This window comes from Mirounga angustirostris, unplaced genomic scaffold (assembly GCF_029215605.1).
Source record: "Mirounga angustirostris isolate CCGP_5_RB_7025 unplaced genomic scaffold, mMirAng1.0.hap1 SCAF_3, whole genome shotgun sequence".
Classification (NCBI taxonomy): Eukaryota; Metazoa; Chordata; class Mammalia; order Carnivora; family Phocidae; genus Mirounga; species Mirounga angustirostris.
This window is the reverse complement of record NW_026991711.1, coordinates 109,786,531-109,812,357: the sequence shown is the minus strand read 5'-3', so window position 1 is coordinate 109,812,357 and position 25,827 is coordinate 109,786,531. Positions and strand designations below refer to the sequence as shown.

The 25,827-nt window shown below is 38.9% G+C and overlaps 1 protein-coding gene and 1 long non-coding RNA gene across 3 annotated transcripts in view; one reads left to right on the top strand and one right to left on the bottom strand.

Annotated features, from left to right (window-relative positions):
- Positions 1–20,245, bottom strand: part of KYNU (kynureninase) — a 127,844-nt gene extending 107,599 nt beyond the window's left edge. The window contains exons 1-4 of one of the 2 annotated variants that reach the window (XM_054506239.2): positions 20,075–20,245; positions 17,895–18,067; positions 6,950–6,990; positions 173–355 (exon numbers count right to left, since the gene is read on the bottom strand). In XM_054506239.2, coding sequence (XP_054362214.1) covers positions 173–341 — 169 coding nt within the window. In that variant the 5' untranslated portion in view covers positions 342–355; positions 6,950–6,990; positions 17,895–18,067; positions 20,075–20,245. Of the gene's footprint in view, positions 1–172; positions 356–6,949; positions 7,058–17,894; positions 18,068–20,074 lie in introns of those variants that run through there. The other variant, XM_064586463.1, reaches the window with a different exon arrangement.
- LOC135363873 (uncharacterized) lies at positions 20,178–25,326 on the top strand. The gene is made up of 2 exons (XR_010410129.1): positions 20,178–20,550; positions 25,234–25,326. It is a non-coding gene; the product is annotated as an uncharacterized LOC135363873 (long non-coding RNA).
- Positions 25,327–25,827: the final 501 nt, after the last annotated feature.

Below are 25,827 nucleotides of genomic sequence, written 5' to 3'. Positions count from 1 at the left end.
GCTGACGGGTTGATTTAGTAGCCCCAGGAACTTGCTGTTTTTCAGACATAATTACAATAGCTCTATTATATAATAGAACAATGATTTCAAAGATTTATGATAAACACATGTAGTAGCAAAAATAAATTAATAAATTAATTAAGAAAAATAAAATCCTTTTCAGTGTTCTTACCTACAGGTAGATCCTGCATTTTGGGGATATGAAAATGCTCCTTGAAGTGCCTCAGCTCATCTTCCTCATCAAGGCGGAGGGCGACCCTCTCATCTGTCGGGTGACATCGAAGTTCTGATGCAATGCGTTGTACTGTGTCAGCTGGTAACTCAAGAGGGGAGGGCTCCATTACAAGTTGCTTCTCTAAAAATGAAAGTGAATATAATATAAAATAATTTAGCCACCATCATTTTTTTTCTGTAGAAAATTAGTCAACCCTTTTGGCTTAAGTAAGATTCTCATCTTCCCAACCTCAGAAATAATATAATTGACCAAACAGCATTAAACCTCATGCTTGAGTTTTTCTCATGTGTGAAATAAAGAAAATGATAATAACTTAAGGGGTGTTGAAAGGAATAAATTTAGGTAATGGTGGTGAGGAGTAAGGTCTTAATAAATGTTAGCTCTTTCCATTTTTGTTTTCTGGAAAATGGACCAAATTAGTGACTTTCAAACATACGTAAGTTCATCACCTTTTCCTCTAGATGTCTTACTGGGGGTAACAGTAAAGATGCTTTTGTGAAAAGTGTAGAGAAACAGTGCCCCACCTAGCTTGTCCTTCTCCCTATCCCCCTTCCTCTGTTTTACTCCCAATGATTCTTGGATCAGAGTTTTAAAATTAGGGACATATATATACAATAGAACCATAACAAATTCTTTATTGTGAATGAAAACAGTATTGATGAAAAAGGTAACTTTACCTTTACCTTCTACCTAATGTTAATAATTTTTGCCATATGAAGACCAAAGAGCTCTTCCTGCTACTGATAAAGAGAAACTTCTCTTTCAAAACTATATATGCCATCTTAGAACAAAGCAGAACCCCATGATATTTTCTGAAACTACATTTTGCTCTGTTTAATCGTCATTTAAAATTTCTCACAATTTTGGAAAGAAAGCTTCATTTTCTGGGTGGGGGGGAACAACAGAAATTTAACTACATATTCTTAAACTTTACCCAAACTTTCTTTATATTGATTTATTTATATTTCCCCAAGTTTTAGCTTTTTTTGAAATTGAGTAAGAATAGTAATAGAGAAAAAAAATTCTCAGGTAGCTTGATTTATAGACTTCTACTTTTGTGCCTCCACTTATGCATTCCTCCATTCATTTATCTTTCCAGGAGCACTTGTGGAGCACCAACCATGTAGCTCAAAGCACTGATGAAAGAGCACTGTAAAAGATGGTGCGTAAGCAATACATTTTTAGTTTACTTTTTAGTGGAGAATGAAAAATATAATTAAATAATGTAATTTCAGAGAGTTTCAAGAGCTATGTATAAAAAAAGCAGAGTAATGGGATAGAGAGTCACTAGGGTATGGAATAACTTCCTCAGGGGAAGGGTCAAGTGTATCTCTTTGAGGCAGGGATCTACGTGCATTGTTATGGAATCAAACACGTGAAGACCAGGAACTAGAGAAGATGACAGAAAAGTACAAAAATCCTGTGGTGGGGACAGGCTTGGCCTGTTCAGCTAATACACTAAGTAAGTAAGGGAGAAGGAGACACTATGAAGGAAAGAAGGCAGGGGCAGAAGTTAATTATGAAGAACTCTGAAGCCAGAAAGGAGTCTGGATAATTTTTCTAAACTTAACGGGAAATTGCTGGAGAGTCCTGAGTAGGAAAGTGATAGGACATAATTTTGCATGAAATAAAAATCACTTTTTCTGCTCTCTGATGAGTTAGAAGGAGTTGAAAAAGAGAGGCAGATTCAGGCTATTTTAGTAGTTCAGGGGAAAATGATGGTGGATTAAATGTGATGAGGAGAAAAGCAGAGAAGTGTGTGGATTCATTCCATATTTTGGAGGAAAGGCAGCTAGATTTTCTCTGGTGAGGGATCTGAGCAAATATGTTAAAAGTGGTGAAATAGGGGCGCCTGAGTGGCTCAGTTGGTTAAGCGACTGCCTTCGGCTCAGGTCATGATCCTGGAGTCCCGGGATCGAGTCCCGCATCAGGCTCCCTGCTTGGCAGGGAGTCTGCTTCTCCCTCTGACCCTCCTCCTTCTCATGCTCTCTGTCTCTCATTCTCTCTCTCTCAAATAAATAAATAAAATCTTTAAAAAAAAAAAAGAAATTAAAAAAAAAAGTGGTGAAATAAGAAATACCTAGGGAAGAAAAACTTGGAGGAGGGAAATCAAAGTTCTGTTTAGGACACATGAAGTTTGAGGTAGAAATAACAAACTGGCTATTGGATGTTTGGGTCTGTAGCTCAGAAGAAAATTAGATCACAAGATATAAGCTTGATATTTTTCAACTCATAGACTATACTTAAAGCCTAGAAATCCTAAGAACCAACTAAAACTAACAGAGATGAGGCTCTCAAATCTCAATCATCTGTCTTCTTCTCACCACCCTCCCCTTTTTCTCCCACCCCAACCAACACACCCAGTGTTAGGTGATGAAGAGTTGCATGTCTGAATGTTATACAATGCCAGTAAAACAAGCACACTTCCTATTCTCTAAACTGGAATTCTTCTTATTTATTTGACCTCTTCCTTTCTCAATTGCCAGGGGTCTCCCCTGATAAGTTATTCTGTATATTCTCAAATAAGGGTACTGAGCTTGATTTGAACATGTTTTTAGCTTTGATGCCAATAACGGCTGCCAATTGCTCCAATCCATGCTTTTGTACAAAAGTCAACGATTTCAACAATGGTGTTGATAGTTCCTTCAATATCTAACCGTACTAAATTATTTGTCTTTTTCATGAAATTTCCTCTGTGATCTTTCTCATGTCATTCCCTTTGCCTAAAATGTTCTACTTCCCTTTCTATATATTCACATCCTAGTCACCTTCAAGCCCTAGTTCAAAGGCTACTTTTTTTTTTTTCTCCCACAAGGCCTGTCATGTTGTCTCAACTAAAAGTACTTTTTCCTCCTCTGGATACCTGTAACACTTAAAGAGCACACCTTTATTCGTAAGTAAGGCATCCTGCCAGATACTCTATTTAGATGCCTCTGTGGTTGGGAAAGCTGAAATATGTTGCCACACCTACAACTTGATTCTGCATGGGTTCCCACCTATTGCCTTGTGATGAATTAACCTGCTTTTTGAATAGAGATGACAGTGTCTCTACCATTTGACATTATCCTAGTCACAATTGACTACACCTCTGTTAGACACTTGACTCACTGGAGACAATGCACTGTTTTGTTAGACAGTGACTTGCTGTGACTGCTTTAGCCAAACAGTCATGATGGTGTTTATCTGAACATCTCATCAGATTCTTTCAGGAATCTGAGCTATGAGATACAGTTATTTATTCAGTTGGAAACAGAAGCAAAAATTTTTAAAAATCATAGAAAGCAATGATAAGATGGTTGGGTCTAGAAGGAGTATTGTCATGAGTGACTCATTTTTTTCAAAGTCAAACAGAACCACTGCTTGTTAAAATATGAAGTGATTTCAGAAGCAAATAAGAATCAACTTAGTTATGCAATGGTAGGGGATGGAACAGCTATGTCTCTTGAAAAGTGACAAGACAAACCAGTCTGGAGAGTCATTGAATCCTTCCATGCAACAACTATGTGTATATCCTGGAAGGTCACCTAGAGAATTGGCTGTCCTGAGAATCTAATGAGCTGTTTTCTGCCTATCAAGTGTGTTTTTACTATGAACACATTACTTATGGTGGCTTGACTGAGTTGCTGGGCTACCCATCCTACTCAACTATATATATTCTACCTGGAGGCCTGAATCTTGTTTATCTTTGTAGCAATTCCATTCCTGAGCAGTGGCTTTTACGTAGAGCATTCCCCTAAAACAGCAATTTAATAAGAATGCACAAAATAGCTTGAATTATTTCACATGATTAAAGACTATCCAAAGAGCAATGCCCTTCTTACTCCAACCACATGGAAATTAATTAGAAAAACATTTTCAAAAATCTTGCCTTTTATCTAGTAATTTCTTTGGAGAGTCAGAACTCTGAGGGTTCACTGGGCTTGACTGTAAACTCTGAATAGGTTACCTAAATATACATATTAGTTTGCTACCATCATATTCCCAGTAAAATCCAATTTTCTTTATTTTAAAAAAGATATTTGGGGGTGCCTGGGTGGCTCAGTTGGTTAAACGACTGTCTTCGGCTCAGGTATTCATCTTGGAATCCCAGGATTGAGTCCCATGGCCGGCTCCCTGCTCAGCAGGGAGTCTGTTTCTTCCTCTGACCCTCCCCACTTTCATGCTCTCTCTCTTTCTCTCAAATAAATAAATAAAATCTTAAAAAAATAAAATAAAAAAGATATTCATATTAATTCATTAGCCTTTTTGTATTTGTTTCTTATTTAATCCTTCTAACAATCTTGAGGGATCAGAATAATTTTCTTCTACTTCCAGATCAAACTTTGGGATAATAAGAGTCCACTGTTTGGGACTGCACTTCACTTGAGGAACAGAGTCAGCCATGCTTGTCTTCGGCATGGCATGTGGATAGAATGCACAGAGCAGAATTCCTGGCCCTCTTATTTTATTTTTCCTTGTATCTTACTTTATGATTTTTAAAAAATGCTTCTTTGGGGCACCTGGGTGGCTCAGTCGTTAAGTGTCTGCCTTCAGCTCAGATCATGATCCCAGGATCCTGGGATGGAGCCCCACATTGGGCTCCCTGCTCAGAGGGAAGCCTGCTTCTCCCTCTCCTACTCCCCCTGCTTGTGTTCCCTCTGTCGCTGTCTCTCTCTCTGTCAAATAAATAAAATCTTAAAAAAAGAAAATATGTTTCTTTGGCTCATTCTCTTTTTTCCCTAACTTCATTCTTTTTTTCAGCCTTGTACTCCATCTGCAAATACAGGAGGCAATGAATCTACTACTCTTTTTAATCAATCCTTCTAATCCAGTCCCAGCCAGGCAGAGGTTGAAGAGGCTAGTCCCACTTCTGGGCCTGTCACAGCCCAGATGTCACAACCTCACCTGCACAGAGATTAAAACACCTGCTAGTGAAATAGGCTTTCAGGGAGAACACACCTGGTCTCACCTGCCAAAATGTACCACTAACACCAGAAGTGAATACAATCCGCAGTGCCCAATACCAGAGTGCCCTCACTCCAAGGAAACAATTTATTAACTCAGAATAATTGCTGTTTCATTCTGCATTCATCCTGTCAGCAAGGCAATTAGTGCTTCACAAGCCTCAATTTATGCCTCCTGTAGGTTTACCATTTTCAAGTAGATTGACATGCTCTTACTTTGAAATTAAAAAAAAAAATCAACCCAAGTTAAAAAAATCCAAATTTTACATTTCACACATTTAATTTTGATTGTCTTAAGAAGGCATGTATACAGGGCGCCTGGGTGGCTCAGTCGTTAAGCGTCTACCTTCGGCTCAGGTCATGATCCCAGGGTCCTGGGATTGAGCCCCGCATCGGGCTCCCTGCTCAGCAGGAAGCCTGCTTCTCCCTCTCACACTCCCCCTGCTTGTGTTCCCTCTCTTGCTGTGGTTCTCTCTGTCAAATACATAAATAAAATCTTAAAAAAAAAAAAAAAGAAGAAGGCATGTATACACACACACTTGTTCTTAGGAAAGCCACCTAACTTTTCTGTGCTGCAATGTTATATAAAACTAATAATTTAAGTTTTACTTTCTTCAGAGGTTCATGGTTAGGATCAAATGAAATTTATTAGGTAAATTCCTTTATAAAGAGATAAAAGATATGCTCATAATATCTTTTAATAGTAATACCTTGTGATGGAAAGTGCCATTTTACCCTCAATTTAGCTTCTGAAATTTTTTAAATTGTGTTCTGTCTATTTTATTAGGCAGCTATAACTTTAAAGCTAAAACTTTTATAAAAAATTGATTGTTTTCATGGAATCATGGAATCCAGGATCTTCTAGTCACCTATGTGTCTAAGGTCAAATAGTTAAATAAATGACTATGACTACTCAGTGGCTAATCTTTACACAGTTTCAGGTTTCATGCCTGAAATAAGCAAATTACACACGAGTTCAAAGTTTAGAACCTGGCAAAGCAAATTATAAAGTACAGAGCTTTTCAGTGAGAAAGAAAATGTTATTTAATACACATGCACAGAGCAGTATTCTTTAAATGTGTCATTGTTCACTGTCACAACTGTATATTTCATGTCAAGGAGTATATGAATTACATGCTGAGCATCACATTAATAAGATCAACACATTTGCTCTAATGTTTCTACCTAAAAAACACCCCACCCTCCTCAAAATAAAAGCAGAAAAGAAAAAACTTTTTTTAGCTATGAAATAAAAGTGTATTAACTCTCCATTCTTAGGCAAATATTTCATAAAATGAAAGGGGAAGCAACCCGGCTCATGAAATAGACATTTTCACTTCTCCAAATAAATATTGAACATGACTAATGGCACCATAAGACAACTAGAATTACCAGAAAACACAGGACCTAATACTTATTTAAAGATCTGAATTTTTATCTAATCGAGCCATTTAAACTCAAGTAACTACAAAATTAACTTCAATTAGTCAAATGTAATCATCTCTCACTAAATGAATTGCATAGTACTCTTGACAGCAATACATTGGTAAAGATCTCTATTTAACCCAACGTTTTAAAGTGTGAGCACTTGCACATTAGAGGATTATGCCATTTCTATGAAGATAATTTGGAGAAATAGAAAGAGAAGAAATTGGCAAAAGAAACCTCTAAAGCATTTTAACAAGGATTCTAACAGAGAGAATTTTCCTTTGGAAAAATCACTAACTGTGTATTTGTGTACAGAGTGTATTATCAGCGTCTCTGTGCTTACCAGCTAGGATTCCGACGATGGGGTCCACAGCTCCCAGTCTCCTATTAAAACAAAAAAAGAATTGAAAGGAAAAATCTCTCAAGATTTCCTTGAAAACTTACAGGTCAGAACTCAGGGTGAGAAATGCAGAGCACTTCTGCTCAGACTCCACCCGGTGGGGAATTTGTGAGCTAACTTTAGTTCCTCCCCTCTTTCTAAACTGATAGTGAATCTCCAGTCACTGACAAACATCTAAGCAAAATGCTGCTCTTATTCTCTATTTCAAACAGGTTGGGCTCCTTCAGTGCGCTGTCCCCTAAGCAGCGAAGTAAAATAACCAGTCAGAGAAAAGACAGATACCATATGATCTCACTCATATGTGCAATCTAAGAAACAAAACAAATAAGGGCCCCTGGGTGCTTCTGTCAGTTAAGTGTCTGACTCTTGATTTCGGCTCTTGTGTTGGGCTCTGCACTGGGCAGAGAGCCATCTTAAGATTCTCTCTCCCTCTGCTTCTGACCCCCCAGCCTGCCCCCCACCCCATCGAATGCACACTATCTCTAAAAATGAAAAAAAGGAGGGCGCCTGGGTGGCTCAGTTGGTTAAGCAACTGCCTTCGGCTCAGGTCATGATCCTGGAGTCCCTGGATCGAGTCCCGCATCGGGCTCCCTGCTCGGCAGGGAGTCTGCTTCTCCCTCTGACCCTCCCCTCTCTCATGTGCTCTCTCTCATTCTCTCTCTCTCTCTCAAATAAATAAATAAAATCTTAAAAAAAAAAAAAAAAAAAAAAAATGAAAAAAAGGAAAAAGGAAGAAAAAAAGGAGACAAACCAAAAACAGTATTTTTTTTTTTTCCACACCCAGTATGGAGCTCAGCACAGGGCTTGAACTCTCAACCCTGAGATCAAGACCTGAGTGGAGTTCAAGAGTTGGATGCTTAATGACTGAGCCACGCAGGTGCCCCCAAAACACTCTTTTTTTTTTATTCTTATGTTAATCCCCAACCCCCAAAACACTCTTAACTGTAGAGAACAAACTGATGGTTAGCAGAAGGGGGGTGGGGAAGGGCATGGGTGGAATAAGTGAAGGGGATTAAGAGTACAGTTACCATGATGAGCACTGAGTAATGCATAGAATTGTTGAATCACTATATTGTACACCTGAAACTGAGATAACACTGTATGTTAACTATACTGAGATTAAAATTTTTAAAAATGAAAAAACAATAAAGATAGAGTCTGGGCCTGAATAATTGAATCTATTTTGTATGCATGCCTATGCCTTTTTGAGCATCCAAAACATACCAGGTAAAGCATTATTTAATCATCTCTATCATGTGTTCACTATATAACTCAGGACAATTCACCTAACCCCCTTTGAAGCTCAGTATCCCATCTATCAAATGGACCTAAAATTGCCTTTCTCACAAAATTACTAAAATATAAAGCAATGCATGCAGAAAGCTAGAATACCAAGACACCTATGTCAGTAAGTGACACATTCTTTTCCCCCAAAATTAATCAGACAAAAATTATTACCCTCCAGTCTCCAAAAGAGGGGTATAAGACACATGAAATTAATTTAATACAAGTAACTGAACAAAGAAAAGAAAATATATTTCATTTCATCAATCCTACTTTTACAATAATCCTACAAAGTGAGTAGTGTATTCTTATTAAGTTGAGAGTAAAACTGAATCCGGTCTGGGTGTCTCAAAATTTGCTCTTTTTTTTTTTTTTCTGTTTTATTTATTTCTTGGGCTGTAAGAACTTTGGAAGATCTGACTGATTCCAATATCCAGGAAGTGAGCCTGGCCTGGAGTATGTATCATTTTTGGTGAAGAATCACACTCCTTTAACTACTGACTGTGGATACAGAGATAGAAACAGAGCTACAGATTGACCTATCAAGGTCTTATTTGCACATTGGTATTTCTAAAATCTTCTGATAGTAGTGTTAGAAACCATTCCAACAAAATACTAATCTGCCCTATGATAAGATCCCCTGCCCTTCCCCACAGGGGAAAGTGGTCTTGCCTGAAACAATCTTTTCTTTTGCTAGTAACTTTCTGGCCCCATCCTCCTTCCAATAAAAACTCCATTTTGTATAACCCCTAAAATTCCCCTCTACTTGCTAGATGACATGCTGCCCAATTCATGAATCTGTTAATAAATCTAATCAGATCTTCAAATTTACTCTGTTGAATTTTGCCTTTTTAACACCACTGTTAAAGAACTTAGAGCTCTAAGCTATATTCCTATTACTTATGTTTTGTAAATCTCTTTTAATTTGTTTCCTTCTGCTAAAAAGCAAAATTCAACTAAGTAAATTTTAAAGATCTTACTGGCTTTACTCAACAGTTCATGAATCGGGCAGCACCCAACCTAGCAGAGAGAAAGGAGCTCCTAGGAGCTGTACAAAATGAAAGAGTCAGAGGAAGAAGGATGTTGGAACAAAGATGTTATACTAGATTTAAAAAGCAGATTAGTTATGACAGATGACAGGGTCACTTTCCCTTAGGGCATGGCATGGGTTTTCAGGTGGATTACCTTATTACTGCTGATCAGATAATTCTGGATGGAGTGGTTTAAGATTCCATGGGGGGGGGCAAAACTATAATTAATAGAATCAAGTCTCCATTTGGCTTAGCATAAGGGACTACATTATGGGTCTATTATCTTGTTTTTAACACTTCATTCAGTAAAAAAGAAAAATATTATTAAGCATATTCTTTGCATCAGGCACAAAGCTAAATGCCAGGGATATCCTACCCAAAAAATAAAAAGGAATTGTGAAATATCAAGCCGTGGAGGGAGTGATAAAAACAAGGTCCACTGAAGGGCCAGCTGTGGAGGGAAAAGAGAATAGATTGAACTGCCATTTCTTCTTTTTTTGGAAAGAAGAAGAAGAAATAATGTTGTTGTTAGGATAAACTGTTGTATTAATTTGGTTGTCTATAAATTTCCATATATATCATCTTGCCTACAACATGATAAATATCTAAAAGGTAGAGACTTTGATTTTACCCTCCTTAGCACCTTGTCCATAAAATATCTGTTAAATTAGTTACTTTTAAAAAATGATTCCATTTCTTCCATCAAAATTGATGATTAGGGATACAAGGGGAAGTTCTTTTCTTCCTAGGGGTGAGTAAAGAACAGGTGGGGCTAGGTAGGAAGAAGTAGATAGGGGGCTCCATGATCAGGGTCACAAAAATCCCAAAAATATGGAAATGTAAGGAAACCAGAGATAAGGGAACAAACCAGACCACCCTACCCTAGGCATGTGGGGGGAGTGTCTTTTATGATAATCACCAGCACCCAACAGAGAATAATCAGACCCTAAAAAAGAAGTAAGCCATTAAAGATGTAATCACCAGTCCTTACTCCAGCCAAGACATCACAAGAATGATAAGGCCACAAGCTCCCTGGTCAGTTCTAAATGAAAGACTGTCAGTGGAGGCCCACATCGGCAACTTTGTAGGGACCCCTCTCACTCCTGAGAGCTTTCTGTCTGTATCCTTGCTTAATAAACTTCTATCGCTTTACTCACTCTTCTTTGTCCTCGAGATTCATTCTTGGACTCTGTGAGACAAGAAGCTTGCTCTCCCGCTTCAGAGGTAATCCTTAAATTTTCCTTATTTTTCAGGACTTATTTACCATGGCCAAATCAGTGCCAGGCAAATAGTAGACTTCAATGGGTGTTTGCTGTTATTATTTACCAAATTAAATTCAGTGCAGCAAATTGTTTCTGTAAGAATCTTAGGCTACACATCCAACTATAACACTCTAATGCTAAATGATTCATGAGTAGAAATGGGTGATGAGACTGAACACAGAGCTGCTCGGTGGCCAATCCAGGTCTTATATTAAAGTGTTCTGAGAAGTGAAAGAAAACCTCAACCTCAGGGAGCAAGTTGGGGAAGATCTGATAAAAAGCTGCATTCACAAATTTGGGCGTTGAAGGATAGCAGAATGCGCCCCTCCAAAATATGACTGCAGGAATTCAGAACTTGCCACCACAACATATGTCGCTGTGGTATATCAATTATCTTGAGCTGTAGGAATTTAAACAGCAAGGTCAGGGAGAGGATCTCTCTGAACTCCCCTATCTGCCTGAAGACAGATCCTTCAAAAGGAATTCAGTTATCAATCCCCTCCCTGGGAGTTTCCTCAACGACAGGAGATTGACTCTTGTCACAGGGAGGGGACTAGAAGTCAATACCACACCCAGACCAACTTTGTTACTATCATATCTCTTACCTATACTTCTAAGGGCCCATTCATCCTTCCTAATAGTCATTTACTCCCCTTTAAGAGGCCCACATCTCTCTTCCCTTTTTCCGTTTAAGATGGTATTTAAGTCTGAATCTAAGCCACCTATGGGAGTTACTCATTTTTCCCTGGGTACCTCCCATGTATACATGAGGTATTCACATTCATAAACTTGTTTTTCTCTTGTTAAGCTGTCCTTTATTATAGGGGTCCCACCTATGAACTCAGAAGGATAGAGGAATTTTTTTTTCCTTCCCTACAGTATGCAGAAACTTTCTAATTACTCTATTTTGTAAATTAAATAACAATGTTTTAGGACTTCAATCATCACTTCTGTAGAGGGAGATTTAATTTGAGTCCTTATTGGGACTCTCCTTTCCTGGATGTTTTAAGCACAACAAAATACCCTAAAATGAATCTATTAGCTTCCTTCTCTCTTATCTCTTCTGCCTCTCTCCTTTTCCCTACCCCACCGCCCTGCCCACCCAAACACTCTTTCCCCTTCCTCTTGGGGGTGACCAATATAACGTAACAATCTTTTTTAAAAGCCACGTCAGGATGTTCTCACCAAGCAATTTTTATTCTGAAGCCAAAGAAGGCAGAATCTTATTTATATGGGTAGAGAAAAATATAAAGAACAGAACACACACACACTTAAAATTTTCCTCTGCTCTTTCCCCTTCCTTTCTCCCCTATTCCTCCCTTCCCTACCTTTACCTCTCCTCTCCCCCTTCCTTTTGCCTTCATTTGCCTTCCCTCCCCCTTCTCATTCCCTCCCCCCTTCTCTCCTGTTACAGGATTTCTTTTCCTTTGGTGGTTCTTGGTCCACCAATGAATGAACAGGTAGACCAGACAGGGTGGTGGGCAGCAAAGCAGGTTTATTGAGTGATAGTAAAGCAAAGTTTATTGAGTGACTGTACAAAGCTCCCAAACAGGGAGAGGACCCGAGAGCATTGACGATTTGGTACTAGGGTTTTTATGGGCTTGTTGGCAGGCTGTTTTAATCTGATTAGCCCTCCATCCAAGGCCAGGTCATCTGATCAGGTTTTTGTCACCTGGGAAAGGATGGAGGGTCCTTCCAGGGTGGTGTAAAATCCTTTTAAGGGTGGTTTCCTCTTGGGTGGGGGTGGGGGGGTAGGGGGGGTGTCCCTGACTGCTTTTCTTCCAACTATCCTTTTTTTTTTTTTTTTAAGATTTTGTTTATTTGACAGAGAGAGGGAACACAAGCAGGGGGAGAGGGAGAAGAGGCTTCCTGCCTGCCCCCTCTCCCTCCCCACCCCAAACAGGGAACCCAATGCCAGGCTCCATCCCAGAACCCTGGGATCATGACCTGAGCCAAAGGCAGACGCTTAACAACTGAGCCATCCAGGCGCCCCTCTTCCAACTATCCTTCATCACTCCTCTCTCCCCTTTCCCTCTCCCCTTGCCTTCCCTCTATCTCCCCCTCCCTCTCCTTCTCATTTCTCTCTTCCCTCATCCCCTGCCTAACTTCTGTAGCAAGGAAAGCAAAACAAATTAATGTGCCAATTAATCACTAGGCTATATTCAAATACTCTATTTTTTCCTTTCTGTGAGGTATATATTCTATTAGAAAAATTTCCCAGTAAGGGGCAGGGACTTTTTCAACCCCTATACATAGTATTTTCAGTTTTTCTGAGAAAAATATAAGAGCTTATTATATAAACAAATGCCATTTTGCCAGTTGGTGATTAAAATTAATTTAGAAACTAAAATTCTTGTAACCCGATCACTTTTTCCTACATCAGAATTTCTCCTTCATTGTTAAATTCACAGAGGTATTTAAGGCAATCTACATGTGTCCCAGCGAGGGAATTTTAATAGTTCTCTCTTAATATGTGTTTGCATGTCAGTTTGCCCAAATGTCTGATTGTTTACATGAAGAACTGCAATTAACAAATTCATTTTTTTTCTGTATTTAAATAAGAAGCAGATTATAAGAATCAGAGCTAGGTACAAAGAGTTTTCACACCCATATATACAGGCTTGCTAGTGGGTTATTTGATACTGTATGTAGCTAGATTGAAGATTTATCAATTTACCATATTTTATTGATTTAATATTTTTCATTTTTATTTTGAAATAATTTCATTCCTATAGATAAGTTGCAAAATACTACAAAGAATTTTGTATATCCTTTACCAAGTTTCACCAATTTCACATTGTGACACATTTGTTTTTTTTCTCTCTCATAAACATACCCACACACTCCCAATACTCATATGTGTGTGTCTTTTCTTGAACCATTTAAGACTAAATTGAAATATCATATCCCTTTATCCCTAAAACTTCCTAAATGTGACTTAAAAGAACAAGGATATTCATCTACATAACCTCACTATAGTTATCAATATCTGGAAATTCAACATTAATACTATTATCTAATAAACAAACCTTATTCAATTTTTTTTGCCAGTTGGGCATAATAATGTCTCTTATAACTGCCTCTTGAAGTGTAGCATCAAATCCAAGATTATGCAGTGAATTTAACTGCCTCGTCTCTCAGTTTTTGCCTGTCCTTATATCTTTTTTTCATTTTTTGTGTTTGTGTGGGATAAAAACACATAACATAAAATTTACTATCTTAACCTATTTTAAGTGTACAGTTCAGTAATGTTAAGTATATTCACATTGTTGTTGAACCATTCTCTTAAAACTTTTTCATCTTATAATCTTTAAACTATATACTAATTTAACAACACCCCTTTCCGACTTCCCCAAACACCTGACCATCACCGTTCTACTTTCTCTTATGAATTTGACTATTTTTTTTTAATTTTTTTTTATAAAGATTTTATTTATTTATTTTTTAGAGAGCGAGCGAGAGAGAAACAGCATGAGAGAGGAGAGGGTCAGGGGGAGAAGCAGGCTCCCCGCTGAGCCGGGAGCCCGATGTGGGACTCGATCCCAGGACCCTGGGATCATGACCTGAGCCCAAATCAAGAGTCCAGCACTTAACCGACTGAGCCACCCAGGTCCCCTAGTAATGCCATTAATGTGTCTCATTAATTGCAAGCTATCCTTAAGTCTCATTTCCACTTCTACTCAATTACTGAGCCTCGTCTTGGGCAAAGCTCTAATGATTTGCCAATTAGAAAAATCCAAACTGCCTTCTCTGCTGACAGCCTCTACATTGACTGCTCTTGTTCCTAGCATTTCTTTTACAGTGCTAATCTCAGTTTAATCTCTATCCTCATTGTCCTTTACCTCTTCTCTTCCTGTCTCACAGCCTTTCCTTTTGTTACTTATAAAAATATATTTCTTCACTCATGACTTATGAGATATAAATAGTGCATCTATTACTACTGCTTCTTGCATTCTACATCTTGATTATGATATAATTACAGCATAATACAATAAAAGGCATACTCCCTATTACATTTGTGAGACTTGAACATACCAGCATATGGTTTACAGAACAGTGTGTTATCTAGTAAGAGCTTCTTAATAATCCAAATGCCATAAAAGTACACCTATATTGCTCACTGAATTCCATTAAGAGGGTCAGCTCAGTTTGGAAAGCTTGAACATATGCACAATCCCTAAGTCTATAATACTTTGTAATTTACTTGATTAATTGAAATTTACTGATTAATGTCATTAAAGTAAATAGCTGGTCTGAAAGCTTTCAAGAAAAGTAGTTATTTCATATTTACAAGTGATCTATTAGATTTCCAGAGAACATGATTATAATTAAATGATTCAAAGTATTCTGAAAGCACATCCTGTGGAATTAGGAAGAGGTAATGATGATTTTGCTTAGGAAAGTCAAAGAAGGTTCCAGAGGAGAGTCTATACACACATGAAGCCACACCCTTTCTCCCTCGCCTGTGGCTGTCTCTGCTAATGGAATTCACATTGTACTGTTTTCCTCTGTGCCTATATGTGATCTTTCATCCACTTAACAGAGTACTCTAGGAAAAATTTGAAAGGATGAAGTATTTTTTTTTTAAAGATTTTATTTATTTATTTGACAGAGAGAGACACACAGAGAGAGGGAACACAAGCAGAGGGAGTGGGAGAGGGAGAAGCAGGCTTCCCGCAGAGCAGGGAGCCCGATGCGGGGCTGGATCCCAGGACCCTGGGATCATGACCTGAGCCGAAGGCAGACGCTTAACGACTGAGGCACCCAGGCGCCCCAGGATGAAGTATTTTTATCAATCTAGGCTGAACATACGCAATTTAGGACAGCATGCTTCTTATACTGATCTGATTTAGAGAAGTGAGTAGAAAATGCTCCCCAGAACTCCTTGCTGGTAAGGAATCTGGCCAAGAACAGAGGTATTGATTGAAAAAGCCAAGAAAGGACACGAGGGTGGGAATTTATCAAACACTAGCAGTTTACTTTAATGATCATTTCCTGAGAACTTCTGAAATATTTTCAATGTTTAGAGGATTTGTTTAGTAACTAAAAGGAAAAATTTCTACTAAGAGAAAACTTTACACTCATATAAGAGCATTCCAATTGACCTATTGTTTTCCATATCTATCTCTGTTTGCCGATATCTATAATACAAATTTTAGAAAACATATTTTGCCCATGACTTTATGAATGATTCTATTTCCTATCAAGACATTCTCGTGTATTGTATTCTTTCCCTTCTAGGTTTATTCTTCTTCATAAAGAAATCAAATACAACTTAGACTTTGCATTTCATGATACCTTCTTCAAAATATTTTGACATGTTGGATGATAAATCACACACTAGGGGCAAGAGTCATGGTGATGAAAGTGTTGCAGTTTTGAAAATACAAATATATAGATTCAGTGGGTAAAACTGTGCCCAAATGAAGAGAGTGTGGGCCCCTCCATCATCAGCAGGTGAGGTGCTTGCTGCAGAAAGGCAGGTCAGCTTTAAGGGCAGAGTCTGCTTCTCACACAGGCTGGAGTGCCAGACTAATGTGAGTTCAAGTGCAGAGTAATGGCTTCTGATTTCCCAGCTGCATCTACTACATCTGTCACTATAGTGTACATTCTAAACATTTTATTTATTTATTTGACAGAGAGATAGAGAGAGAGCACAAGTAAGCAGAGCAGCAGGCAGAGGGAGAAGCAGACTCCCCGCCGAGCGGGGAGCCTGATGTGGGGCTCGATCCCAGGACCCTGGGATCATGACCTGAACCGAAGGCAGACGCTTAACCGACTGAGCCACCCAGGCACCCCTATAGTGTACATTCTAAACTTCCTGTGCCTAGCTTGAGACTTTGGTCTTGGATTAAATATACTACAGAAGAAATCATTCAATTTAAGTATAGATTAAAATTAAATTCAAATCTAAGTTTATATGTGTATCTAGAACAACAAAAGTATTAGCTTAATTTGAAAAAGCTTGATAGAGGGGCTCCTGGGTGGCTCAGTTGGTTAAGCGACTGCCTTTGGCTCAGGTCATGATCCCGGAGTCCCAGGATCAAGTCCTGCATTGGGCTCCCTGCTCTGCGGGGAGTCTGCTTCTCCCTGTGACCCTCCCCCCTCTCATGCTCTCTCTATCTCATTCTCTCTCTCAAATAAATAAATAAAATCTTTAAAAAAAAGAAAAAGCTTAATAGATAACTAGTATGCACTGAATTCTTGCCAAATGTCAAATGCTGTACTAGTGTTTTACATGTATTTCTCATTTAATCTTTAGAGAAGAAAAAAAGGAGCTATAGGTACTATTACTGTTTCTACTTTATAAAAGAGGGAATTGAAGTAGAGGTATAATAGATTCAGCTAAAAGGAAAGTAAACAAACTATAAAGATTAATATCAAGGATATTTAAGGAATTCCTCAATAAAATAGAAAGCACAATAAAAAATGGGCAAGGGATTAAAATATGTAATTCACAAAAGGAAAACCTGAACAGTCCATACATTTTTTTTTTAATATTTTATTTATTTTTCAACAGAGAGAGAGACAGCAAGAGAGGGAACACAAGCACGCAGAGTGGGAGAGGGAGAAGCAGGCTTCCCGCTGAGCAGGGAGCCCGATGTGGGACTTGATCCCAGGACTCTGGGATCATGACCTGAGCTGAAGGCAGACGCTTAACGACTGAGTCACCCAGGTGCCCCCAATCCATACATTTTCAAAGAGATATATAAACACTTTAGGAATCAGAGAAGTGCACATTGAAGTCATGCTAACATACCTTTACACAGCAATCATGTTGATAGAAATTAAAATTTTCAGATGGTGTCCACAGTTGGAGGGAATGAGGAAAAGTAGAAATTCCTGGATATTTTGGTTTAGTAAAGCTAATAAAGAGAACTTTCTGCAATTTATTGAAATTAAACAGAGATATACTCTATGAATCAGCAATTCCATTCCTGGGGATAGATCTGTATTGTTTTTCGCAGTTCAGATATTTGAACTAACTCACCAGACCCAAAAAATATACCCACTTGAGGCTTTTATTTAGCGAATGAAGGCAAGCATCAGAGATCTCAGAGATATCCACAGTATGAACTCCTGTGGGCCTAATCTCTGTGCCCTGGGAGTGGGCTGATTCTCTGACTTGAGCTGCCAAGATCTGCCTGAGGAATTTTATCTTTGGGAGAGCTCCCTCCAAAAGTTCTCAGTAGCTTGGTAAGTAGTCGAGTCAGTCTCATCCAAATGGTTAGGCCAGTGGCAAATTATCAGTAAAGAAGCTAACCTTGCATGTTGTCAGGGGAGTTTCAATCACTATTCCATTGTCCTTACCTTGGCTGAGTCAAAAACCAGACATCCAAGCATCACTAGGGGTAAAGATACATTTCTCCCCATCCAGCTGAAAAGTAGGTCTATTTCTTGTAGAAATGCTCCTACATTGACAGAAAGAAAGGTGTGAGGATGTCCATCTCCAGGATGCTTTGCAGGGCAAGGATTTAAGAATGCTGTCAAGGAAAAGAAATTAAGGAAAATGTGTGATACACCTATGATGGAATATTATCTAACAGTAGAAAGAACAAGATTTGTCTACATCAACATAGATATCAAAAGTAAAATGCTCAGTAAAAACCAGAATCATGACATTTTCCTGAGATGTATTACATAATGAGATGTATTGCATAATGCAGTTTATGAGCATAAAACACACCAAAATAGGCTATATATTATTCAACAACCCACAACTGTGTAAATCAGTCATGGATAGTGGTTTGGGAAGAATGCAAATTATGAACAAAAGAACAGATGCTTATAGTGGGATGGAATTGGGATTAGGAATCTTTCAAAGGAAATAAAGTGTGTGTATGTGTAAAAGAGAGATAGAGAAATTTTCATGTAATAGAGGCCCCCAAATTAATAATAATATAATAAAAGAGAAAAATGAAATAATCATGGCTGGTATCAAAAGAAATGACAAATATTTCTGTGGATAGGAAATAGATAAAACAATGGGTGCCTGGGTGGCTCAGATGGTTAAGCATCTGCCTTCGGCTCAGGTCATGATCCCAGCGTCCTGGGATCGAGTCCCGCATCGGGCTCCCTGCTCAGCTGGGGAGCCTGCTTCTCCTTCTGCCTCTCTCTCTCTCTCATGAATAAAAAAATCTTAAAAAAAAAAAAAAAGAAATAGATAAAACAAAAAAAGAGGGGCACCTGGGTGGCTCAGTCGATTACGCATCCCACTCTTGATTTCAGCTTAGTCATGATCTCAGAGTCCTGAGATCAAGAACTGAGTCAGGCTCTGCCCTGAGTATGGCTTCTGCTTGAGATTCTCTCTCTCTCAACCTCTGCCTCTCCCCCCCAGCTTATGCTCTCTCTCCTTCTCTCTCATAAATAAATAAATTAATTAATTAATTAATTTAAAAAAATCAGAGAGAAAGAAAGAAACAGTGAGCAGTGCTGAAGTTATAGACCTACAAGGCTCTGGACCTGGGTGAAAAAAAGTCTAACAAGTTTGGCTCCTGTAGGAGACAGAAGTGCCCGTTACAAGTTGGACTACCAGAACTATGATTGTTGCTTTGAGAAACCAAGGGGCAAATGGGTGGTTGCAAATAATTTGTTCTTTTTGTCTGGAAGCTTGTTAATTTTTTTTTTTTTAAGATTTTATTTATTTATTTGAGAGAGAGAGAGACACAGTGAGAGAATGAACACAAGCAGGGGGAGTGGAAGAGGGAGAAGCAGGCTTCCCGCAGAGCAGGGAACCCAATGCGGGGCTCGATCCGGGATTCCGGGATCATGACCTGAGCCGAAGGCAGACGCTTCAAGACTGAGCCACCCAGGCACCGGGAAGCTTGTTAATTTTTTTTTTTTTTAAGATTTTATTTATTTATTTGACAGACACAGCGAGAGAGGGAACACAAGCAGGGTGAGGGGCAGAGGGAGAAGCAGGCTTCCCGCTGAGCAGGGAGCCCGATGCGGGGCTCGATCCCAGGAGCCTGGGATCATGACCTGAGCCTAAGGCAGACGCTTAACGACTGAGCCACCCAGGCGCCCCCTTGTTAATTTTTTTTTTAAAAGTTTTAGAATACAGAAGTTCTGCCAAAGCATTCCAGGGTGTGTGTGTGTGTACATATGTACGTAAGTGTGGGTAATTCTCTGTCATTTCAGTAGTTATAGCCTCTCCCCAACCTCTTTCATTTTCTTTTTCTTTAACTTCTATATTTCACATGGCAGACTTCCCGGATATGCATTACAAGTCCCTTGTCAATTTCTTTGCATTTTGACCATTTTAAGATTATGGGACACTAGCCTAATTTTAACAATCACCACTTACTTCAATTCTTCTAATTCGTAAATTTGAGAATTATGTATTTTAGTACCTGAAATCCTTTGTGTTAAATAATTAATCTCAAGCTCCCTTTTTGTTTCTGTAACAGTTGCCATCGGTTTCCTCCAGATTCAGTTTCAAAGCTAGATTCAAATTCAAATCCAAATTCAAATTCACTAAAAGAACCTACCTGTTCGGAGCTTCCTCACCGCCCTTCCGGTCTCCCGGCGCTGACTTCCGTTGAGCTACATCCACTCCGGGCTTTATTTGCCTTTCTGGTTCAGATCACGCTATCGCGATAACTTGAGGGACGCGAGTGGCAGGAAGCGCCGCGATGCCCACAGCCGGGCTGTGGTGACGTACGAGCTGGCGGTGTCTGCCCTCTGTTAAAGTTCCATCAAAAACGCTTTCCACTTCATAGTCTCTTTCGTTGAAAAATTTGCTCTTCTCCAAAAATGTCGATTAAAGTGTGGGCTACTGGTATAACGTTCCAACATTTCTCCCAAGGCCAGGGAACTCCGAGGACCAGACGCTGGTTCGGGTGCCAGCCTTCTCAGCAGCCCTTGGGTTGGTGCAGATGGAGTCTTCTCCAGGGTCGTCAGTATGGATTTCTCATCCCAGAACTCTCCACGCTTGGTCCCGAGGCATCTATATGGCTAAGAGAAGGTAAACTTCCTGTGTACCTTTTCTTTTCTTTTTTTCCTCGGATTCCAGTTTGGGCTTGGGTTTGGGGAGCGGGGGTTCGGCTTTTCTGTCCTCAAGCTTTCATGTGGAGAAACTTCAGCATGAGTTACTGTTTTGCTTCAACCACTTCCTAGTTTTCTGTGTTTCAGAACTGCTTATCTGTGGAAAAGATCCATTCCGTTTGGCTCACCCATGCGGTAAGCTTATCAGGACAGAGCCTGCCTCAAAAGGTCTCTAGGGGGGCGCCTGGGTGGCTCAGTTGGTTAAGCAACTGCCTTTGGCTCAGATCATGATCCCGGAGTCCTGGGATCGAGTCCCGCATCGGACTCCCTGCTCGGCGGGGAGTCTGCTTCTCCCTCTGATCCTCCCCCTCTCATGCTCTCTATCTCATTCTCTCTCTCAAATAAATAAATAAATCTTTAAAAAAAAAAAAAAAGAGGGGCGCCTGGGTGGCTCAGTCGGTTAAGCGACTGCCTTTGGCTCAGGTCATGATCCTGGAGTCCCGGAATCGAGTCCCGCTTCGGGCTCCCTGCTCGTCAGGGAGTCTGCTTCTCCCTCTGACCCTCCTCCCTCTCATGTGCTCTCTCTCATTCTCTCTCTCTCAAATAAATAAATAAATCTTTAAAAAAAAAAAAAAAAGAGGGGCGCCTGGGTGGCTCAGTTGGTTAAGCGACTGCCTTCGGCTCAGGTCATGATCCTGGAGTCCCTGGATCGAGTCCCGCATCGGGCTCCCTGCTCGGCGGGGAGTCTGCTTCTCCCTCTGACCCTCCTCCCTCTCATGCTCTCTGTCTCTCATTCTCTCTCTCGCAAATAAATAAAATCTTAAAAAAAAAAAAAAAAAAGGTCTCTAGGCCTGTGCTTTTATTAGGAGAATAAATGTGATGCATTACAGAGAGAAAGAAGCCCATTGCCAGCACACTTCAAACCAGCTTTGAATAGTATTGGAGCAGCTATTCAGAAGCTAGAATTTAGAGAGTACTATGCTTAATTATACCTTCACTGCCTCCCTACCCAGCAGTCTGAGACCTTAGCAGTCTACTCAGTAGTGCTTCGTTCAGGAGCAGTAGTTGAGGATACGGATTGGAATTAAGAGGGTAGGGTGGTAGAAACATGCATTCTGTCATCATTATTTTCAGACTCTCTTTTGAGTTATCACATTTTTACTTGATTTTTGTGGACTTCGAGCTCTTTTACAGCAATACTAATACGTGGTCTTTCTGTTTTTCATAGTTACACTACCCTGATGAATTCAACTATTTTTTTGCTCATCATTGCATAGGGAGACCATTCTGGTATCTCCATTTCCAGATGTGTCGGTCTTTCTTCTCCCAAGCCACCTTAGGTTCATTACAAAGGAGGTATTGAAAATAGGACCAGTGAAAAAGTGCATCGTCATGCCTCATTTATCTTCTTCAGAAATAGCTTCAGAAAAAGAACACATACCATTCTGCAGCGCATCTCTGTAATTACAGACGCTCACTGTGGTCCCAGTTTATGCTTTAACTTCAAACTGAGATTGAAGTCAACTTGTTCTTATACAATTGGGCTTCCTGTTTATTACAAAGTTGTTCATGTAACTGCTCATGTAAATGCTTCTGAGTTATAGTTATATTGGCCATTAGTTTCAAAGAAGGCCTCTTTAGTGTTTATTGTATATAATATCCACACTTTCTTAATGATGATAATTGTAGGCAGTCTTATAGAAAAGTCTTGATTACTAGGTCACAACTTGAAATTGTTCAGATATATGCTCTATATAGTGAAGCCTTTGCAGGAGTATTTTATCCTCTAAAATTCATTACTTGAAAATAATTTGTCTAGATAACTCATCTTGAATTCTTTGTTCAATTTCACATTTTTATTTTTCCTGTACTACTCAAAACATACTTAAATACATCTATAGATAAAATTATAATAACCCTGCATAAAATAGTACAAAGAAATAAATTGCATATAGACACAGAAAAATCCCAGCTGTAGTTATATAAATCTGTTCCTTAAAAGCCAGATTTGTTGCAAACGTGGAATATTTCATGGACTCTCATTAGAGGTAGAAAATTAGTATTACAACTCAGGAAAATAAAACACAAATATATAATACCTTTGCATCAATATTCAATGTAGTATTTTCTCTTAAAAGAAAACAATTTACATTTAAAATACATAAGCATCAGATGTACATGCAGAGACATAACTGCACCTGCTTTGTACCCTGAAGAAATGTACTGCATTTTCTTCTAGTCTGTATTACAATCTATTATCTAGCTCCTGTATGAAAACGATTTCAGCAGTGTTGTTTTAAAAATTAAACTACTATAATATAGCTCAAGCAAATGATAGATCTTAAACTCAATATTCAGAGTATGGCTCTCTACCAGTGATAGAAATTGATCATTCTAAATCTCCAAAGTCAGAACATATTCAGGAGTTAAAGCCTTAATTTAGCTTTTAAAGAGCCATATTTTATTCTGACCAGACAATAATTCTCTGGCATTCTTTGGACACCTATTATGTACAGAATGTCAACAGACCATCCATAAGAAACATGATTTTAAAGATGTTTTAATTCCTGAACTTTTTTTCAACACGTTTTGTTCTTTGTCCCTTGAATTGTGGCCCGAATGCTGAGTAAATCACGGCATTTCCAATGGCTGAACAGATGGTCTTCTGTTACTTCAGGCTCTGTCTTGGTGATAGCTTCTCTAAAGTGAAATCTCCTCACTGTTTCCAGAATATGCCACCTTTAGTCGGTCTTCAGCTTCTCTGCTACCTTGGTTCCTGCTTCATACAATACCTTTCATGTTTGTTTTGGAATCTTGCTACAGAAGTCCTACCAAAAAAACCTTTTTCCTTAAACATGTCAGTCCTAATGAATCCACAAAACATTTGTATTTAACTCTTTTTAATGTCACCATTTGCTCTTAAAAATTAAGAATTTAATAAATGTGGGAATTTTTGAATATTGAGATAAATATTTTAAAATACAGGAATAAATATTTGATCTCCAAGTCAGACCTTTTAAGGCAAGGCCTATGTCATCCCCTCCTTAATGCCTGGCATGGACCCTAGTAGGAGCACCATGCATCAAAGTTGACTGATTAATTGACTGTTTCTTCTATTTGTCATGCTATCTGTCATTCCCATTTCAGTCCCTGCACAGGGGCTCACTGGGTTTGTTGCTGCTATCCATCTTTAGAGCTATACCATATGGGGAGGCTGGATGCACAAAGGATTTTCTCAGCATTATATAGCTGGCACTCAAGGTTCTTATACTGAATATTATGTCTAGGCATGGAATGAAATTACATAGCCGTAAAGATTTGCTGAGTGATCCACAGGATTTGGGAACTAAATGATGTAGGGGAGGAAAAATCTCTTCCTCTACCAACCTTAGGTTTTCCTGCTGAAGGCTCATAAATTAGACTTGCCAAAGACAGATTAATAAGAGAAAAAGAAACCGAAGTCTATTAAAAAGGTTCAGAAGTCCATGTGGCAATTGGGAGTACCAGAGATGGGTAACTCAAAGATTTAGAATTGGGTTTATGTAGTATCTTAACAAAGGAATAATACATTTCTTTTTAATTTAATTTAATTTTATTATGTTAGTCACCATACAGTACATCATTAGTTTTTGATTCATTGTTTGCATATAACACCCAGTGAGGAATAATACGTTTTTAGAAAAGTGACAAGACCAAAGAAAAGAACCTTAAGTCTCGAGGGGCAGCCAATTGTGGAAAGGGAAACATATGGGAAACTAATGATAGATCAGGCTAGTTAGTAAAGCTTGTTCTGTAGATTCCTTGGTTGCTGTCTCCAGGCTGATAGAGTCGAAACTCGTCTCCACTAGGGGTATCTGGGTGGCACAGTTGGTTCAGGGTCCAACTCTTGGTTTCGGCTCAGGGTCTTGATCAGAGTTGTGACCTCAGGGTCAGGAGATAAAACCCTGCATCAAGCTCTGTGCTCAGCATGGAGTCTGCTTATGACTCTCTCCCTGCCTCCCCCTGCCTCTCCTGCTCACGCTTTCTCTCTCTCTCTAAAATAAATAAATAAATCTTTAAAGTTGTCTCCACTGATTAACTTTTGTCCTTCCTGGTAGAGAGGGGGGAGGAGGGACACCTTTGTAAATTTATGTCCTGATTTTAGACAAATACCTGTTTGGTGGAGGGGTAGACTTTTCTTGCATCTGCTTCTTCTCAGTTGCCTTCAGCTCAAAATAATCCTTATGCCAAAGTGGCATATATTGCTCTGGCATATTCTGCCATCCTACACTAATTAAGTACTATGCCGGGAGCATCTACTGCAAGGCAAAGTTTAAAGTATCCAAGTTTCTAACATTGGGATAATTCAAAGGTAAGAAATTAAAAAAAAAGAAATCAACATAGGGGCACCCGGGTGGCTCAGTAGGTTAAGCATCTGCCTTCAGCTCAGGTCATGATCCAAGGGTCCTGGAATCCAGTCCCATGTTGGGCTCCATGCTCAGCAGGGACTCTGTTTTTCCCTCTCCCTCTGCTTCTCCTCCCAGCTTGTGCTCTCTCTCTCTCTTGCTCACTGTTTCAGATAAATAAATAATAAAATCTTTTAAAAAATAAATAAAATTAAAAATAAATATATAAATCAACATGGATAAGTGGCATATAGGCTTTTATTTTTTTTTCTGTTTAGATTGAATCTATTCACAAAATCATCCAAGAGAAGTTTAAAGAAACACTTTCTCGCATTTCAGAAGACTGCTACCCAACAGCAAGATCATATACACAGGAGCACTCAAGTTGGAAAAGCTGAGCTAAAACTTCAAAAGCAATTGGAGGAATTAACAAGAAAATGTTAAGAACTATTTGAGGGGTAATAAGAATCTTGAGTCAAGAAGGAGATGAAAGGCAACACATCCAATCAGACCATCAGAAAAACTCTGGCCAATGATTTCCATTTGTTCTTTACTAATAAAAAAAAAATGTGTGGATGTTGTAGTTCATGGTTTATAAATATTTAGAGGAACATGTACTTGGCTGTCTTAGCAGATACGGTTTCAGGTATTTTCTACATTTTCTTTATACAATAGTTTAAAAACACCTCAGGATTTTGCTCTCTATAGAGTGTCTTGGTCTGACTGGACACTGATCTTCTATTAGGTTCATATTCTGGTAAAGAGAGGAGGAAAAAACATGAAAGCCACAGACTATACAGAATTCTCACTTCAAGATAATTAGTTTTTTCTCAGTGGGCTACAAGTGCTACTGTGCTGAGATGTCAAATGTG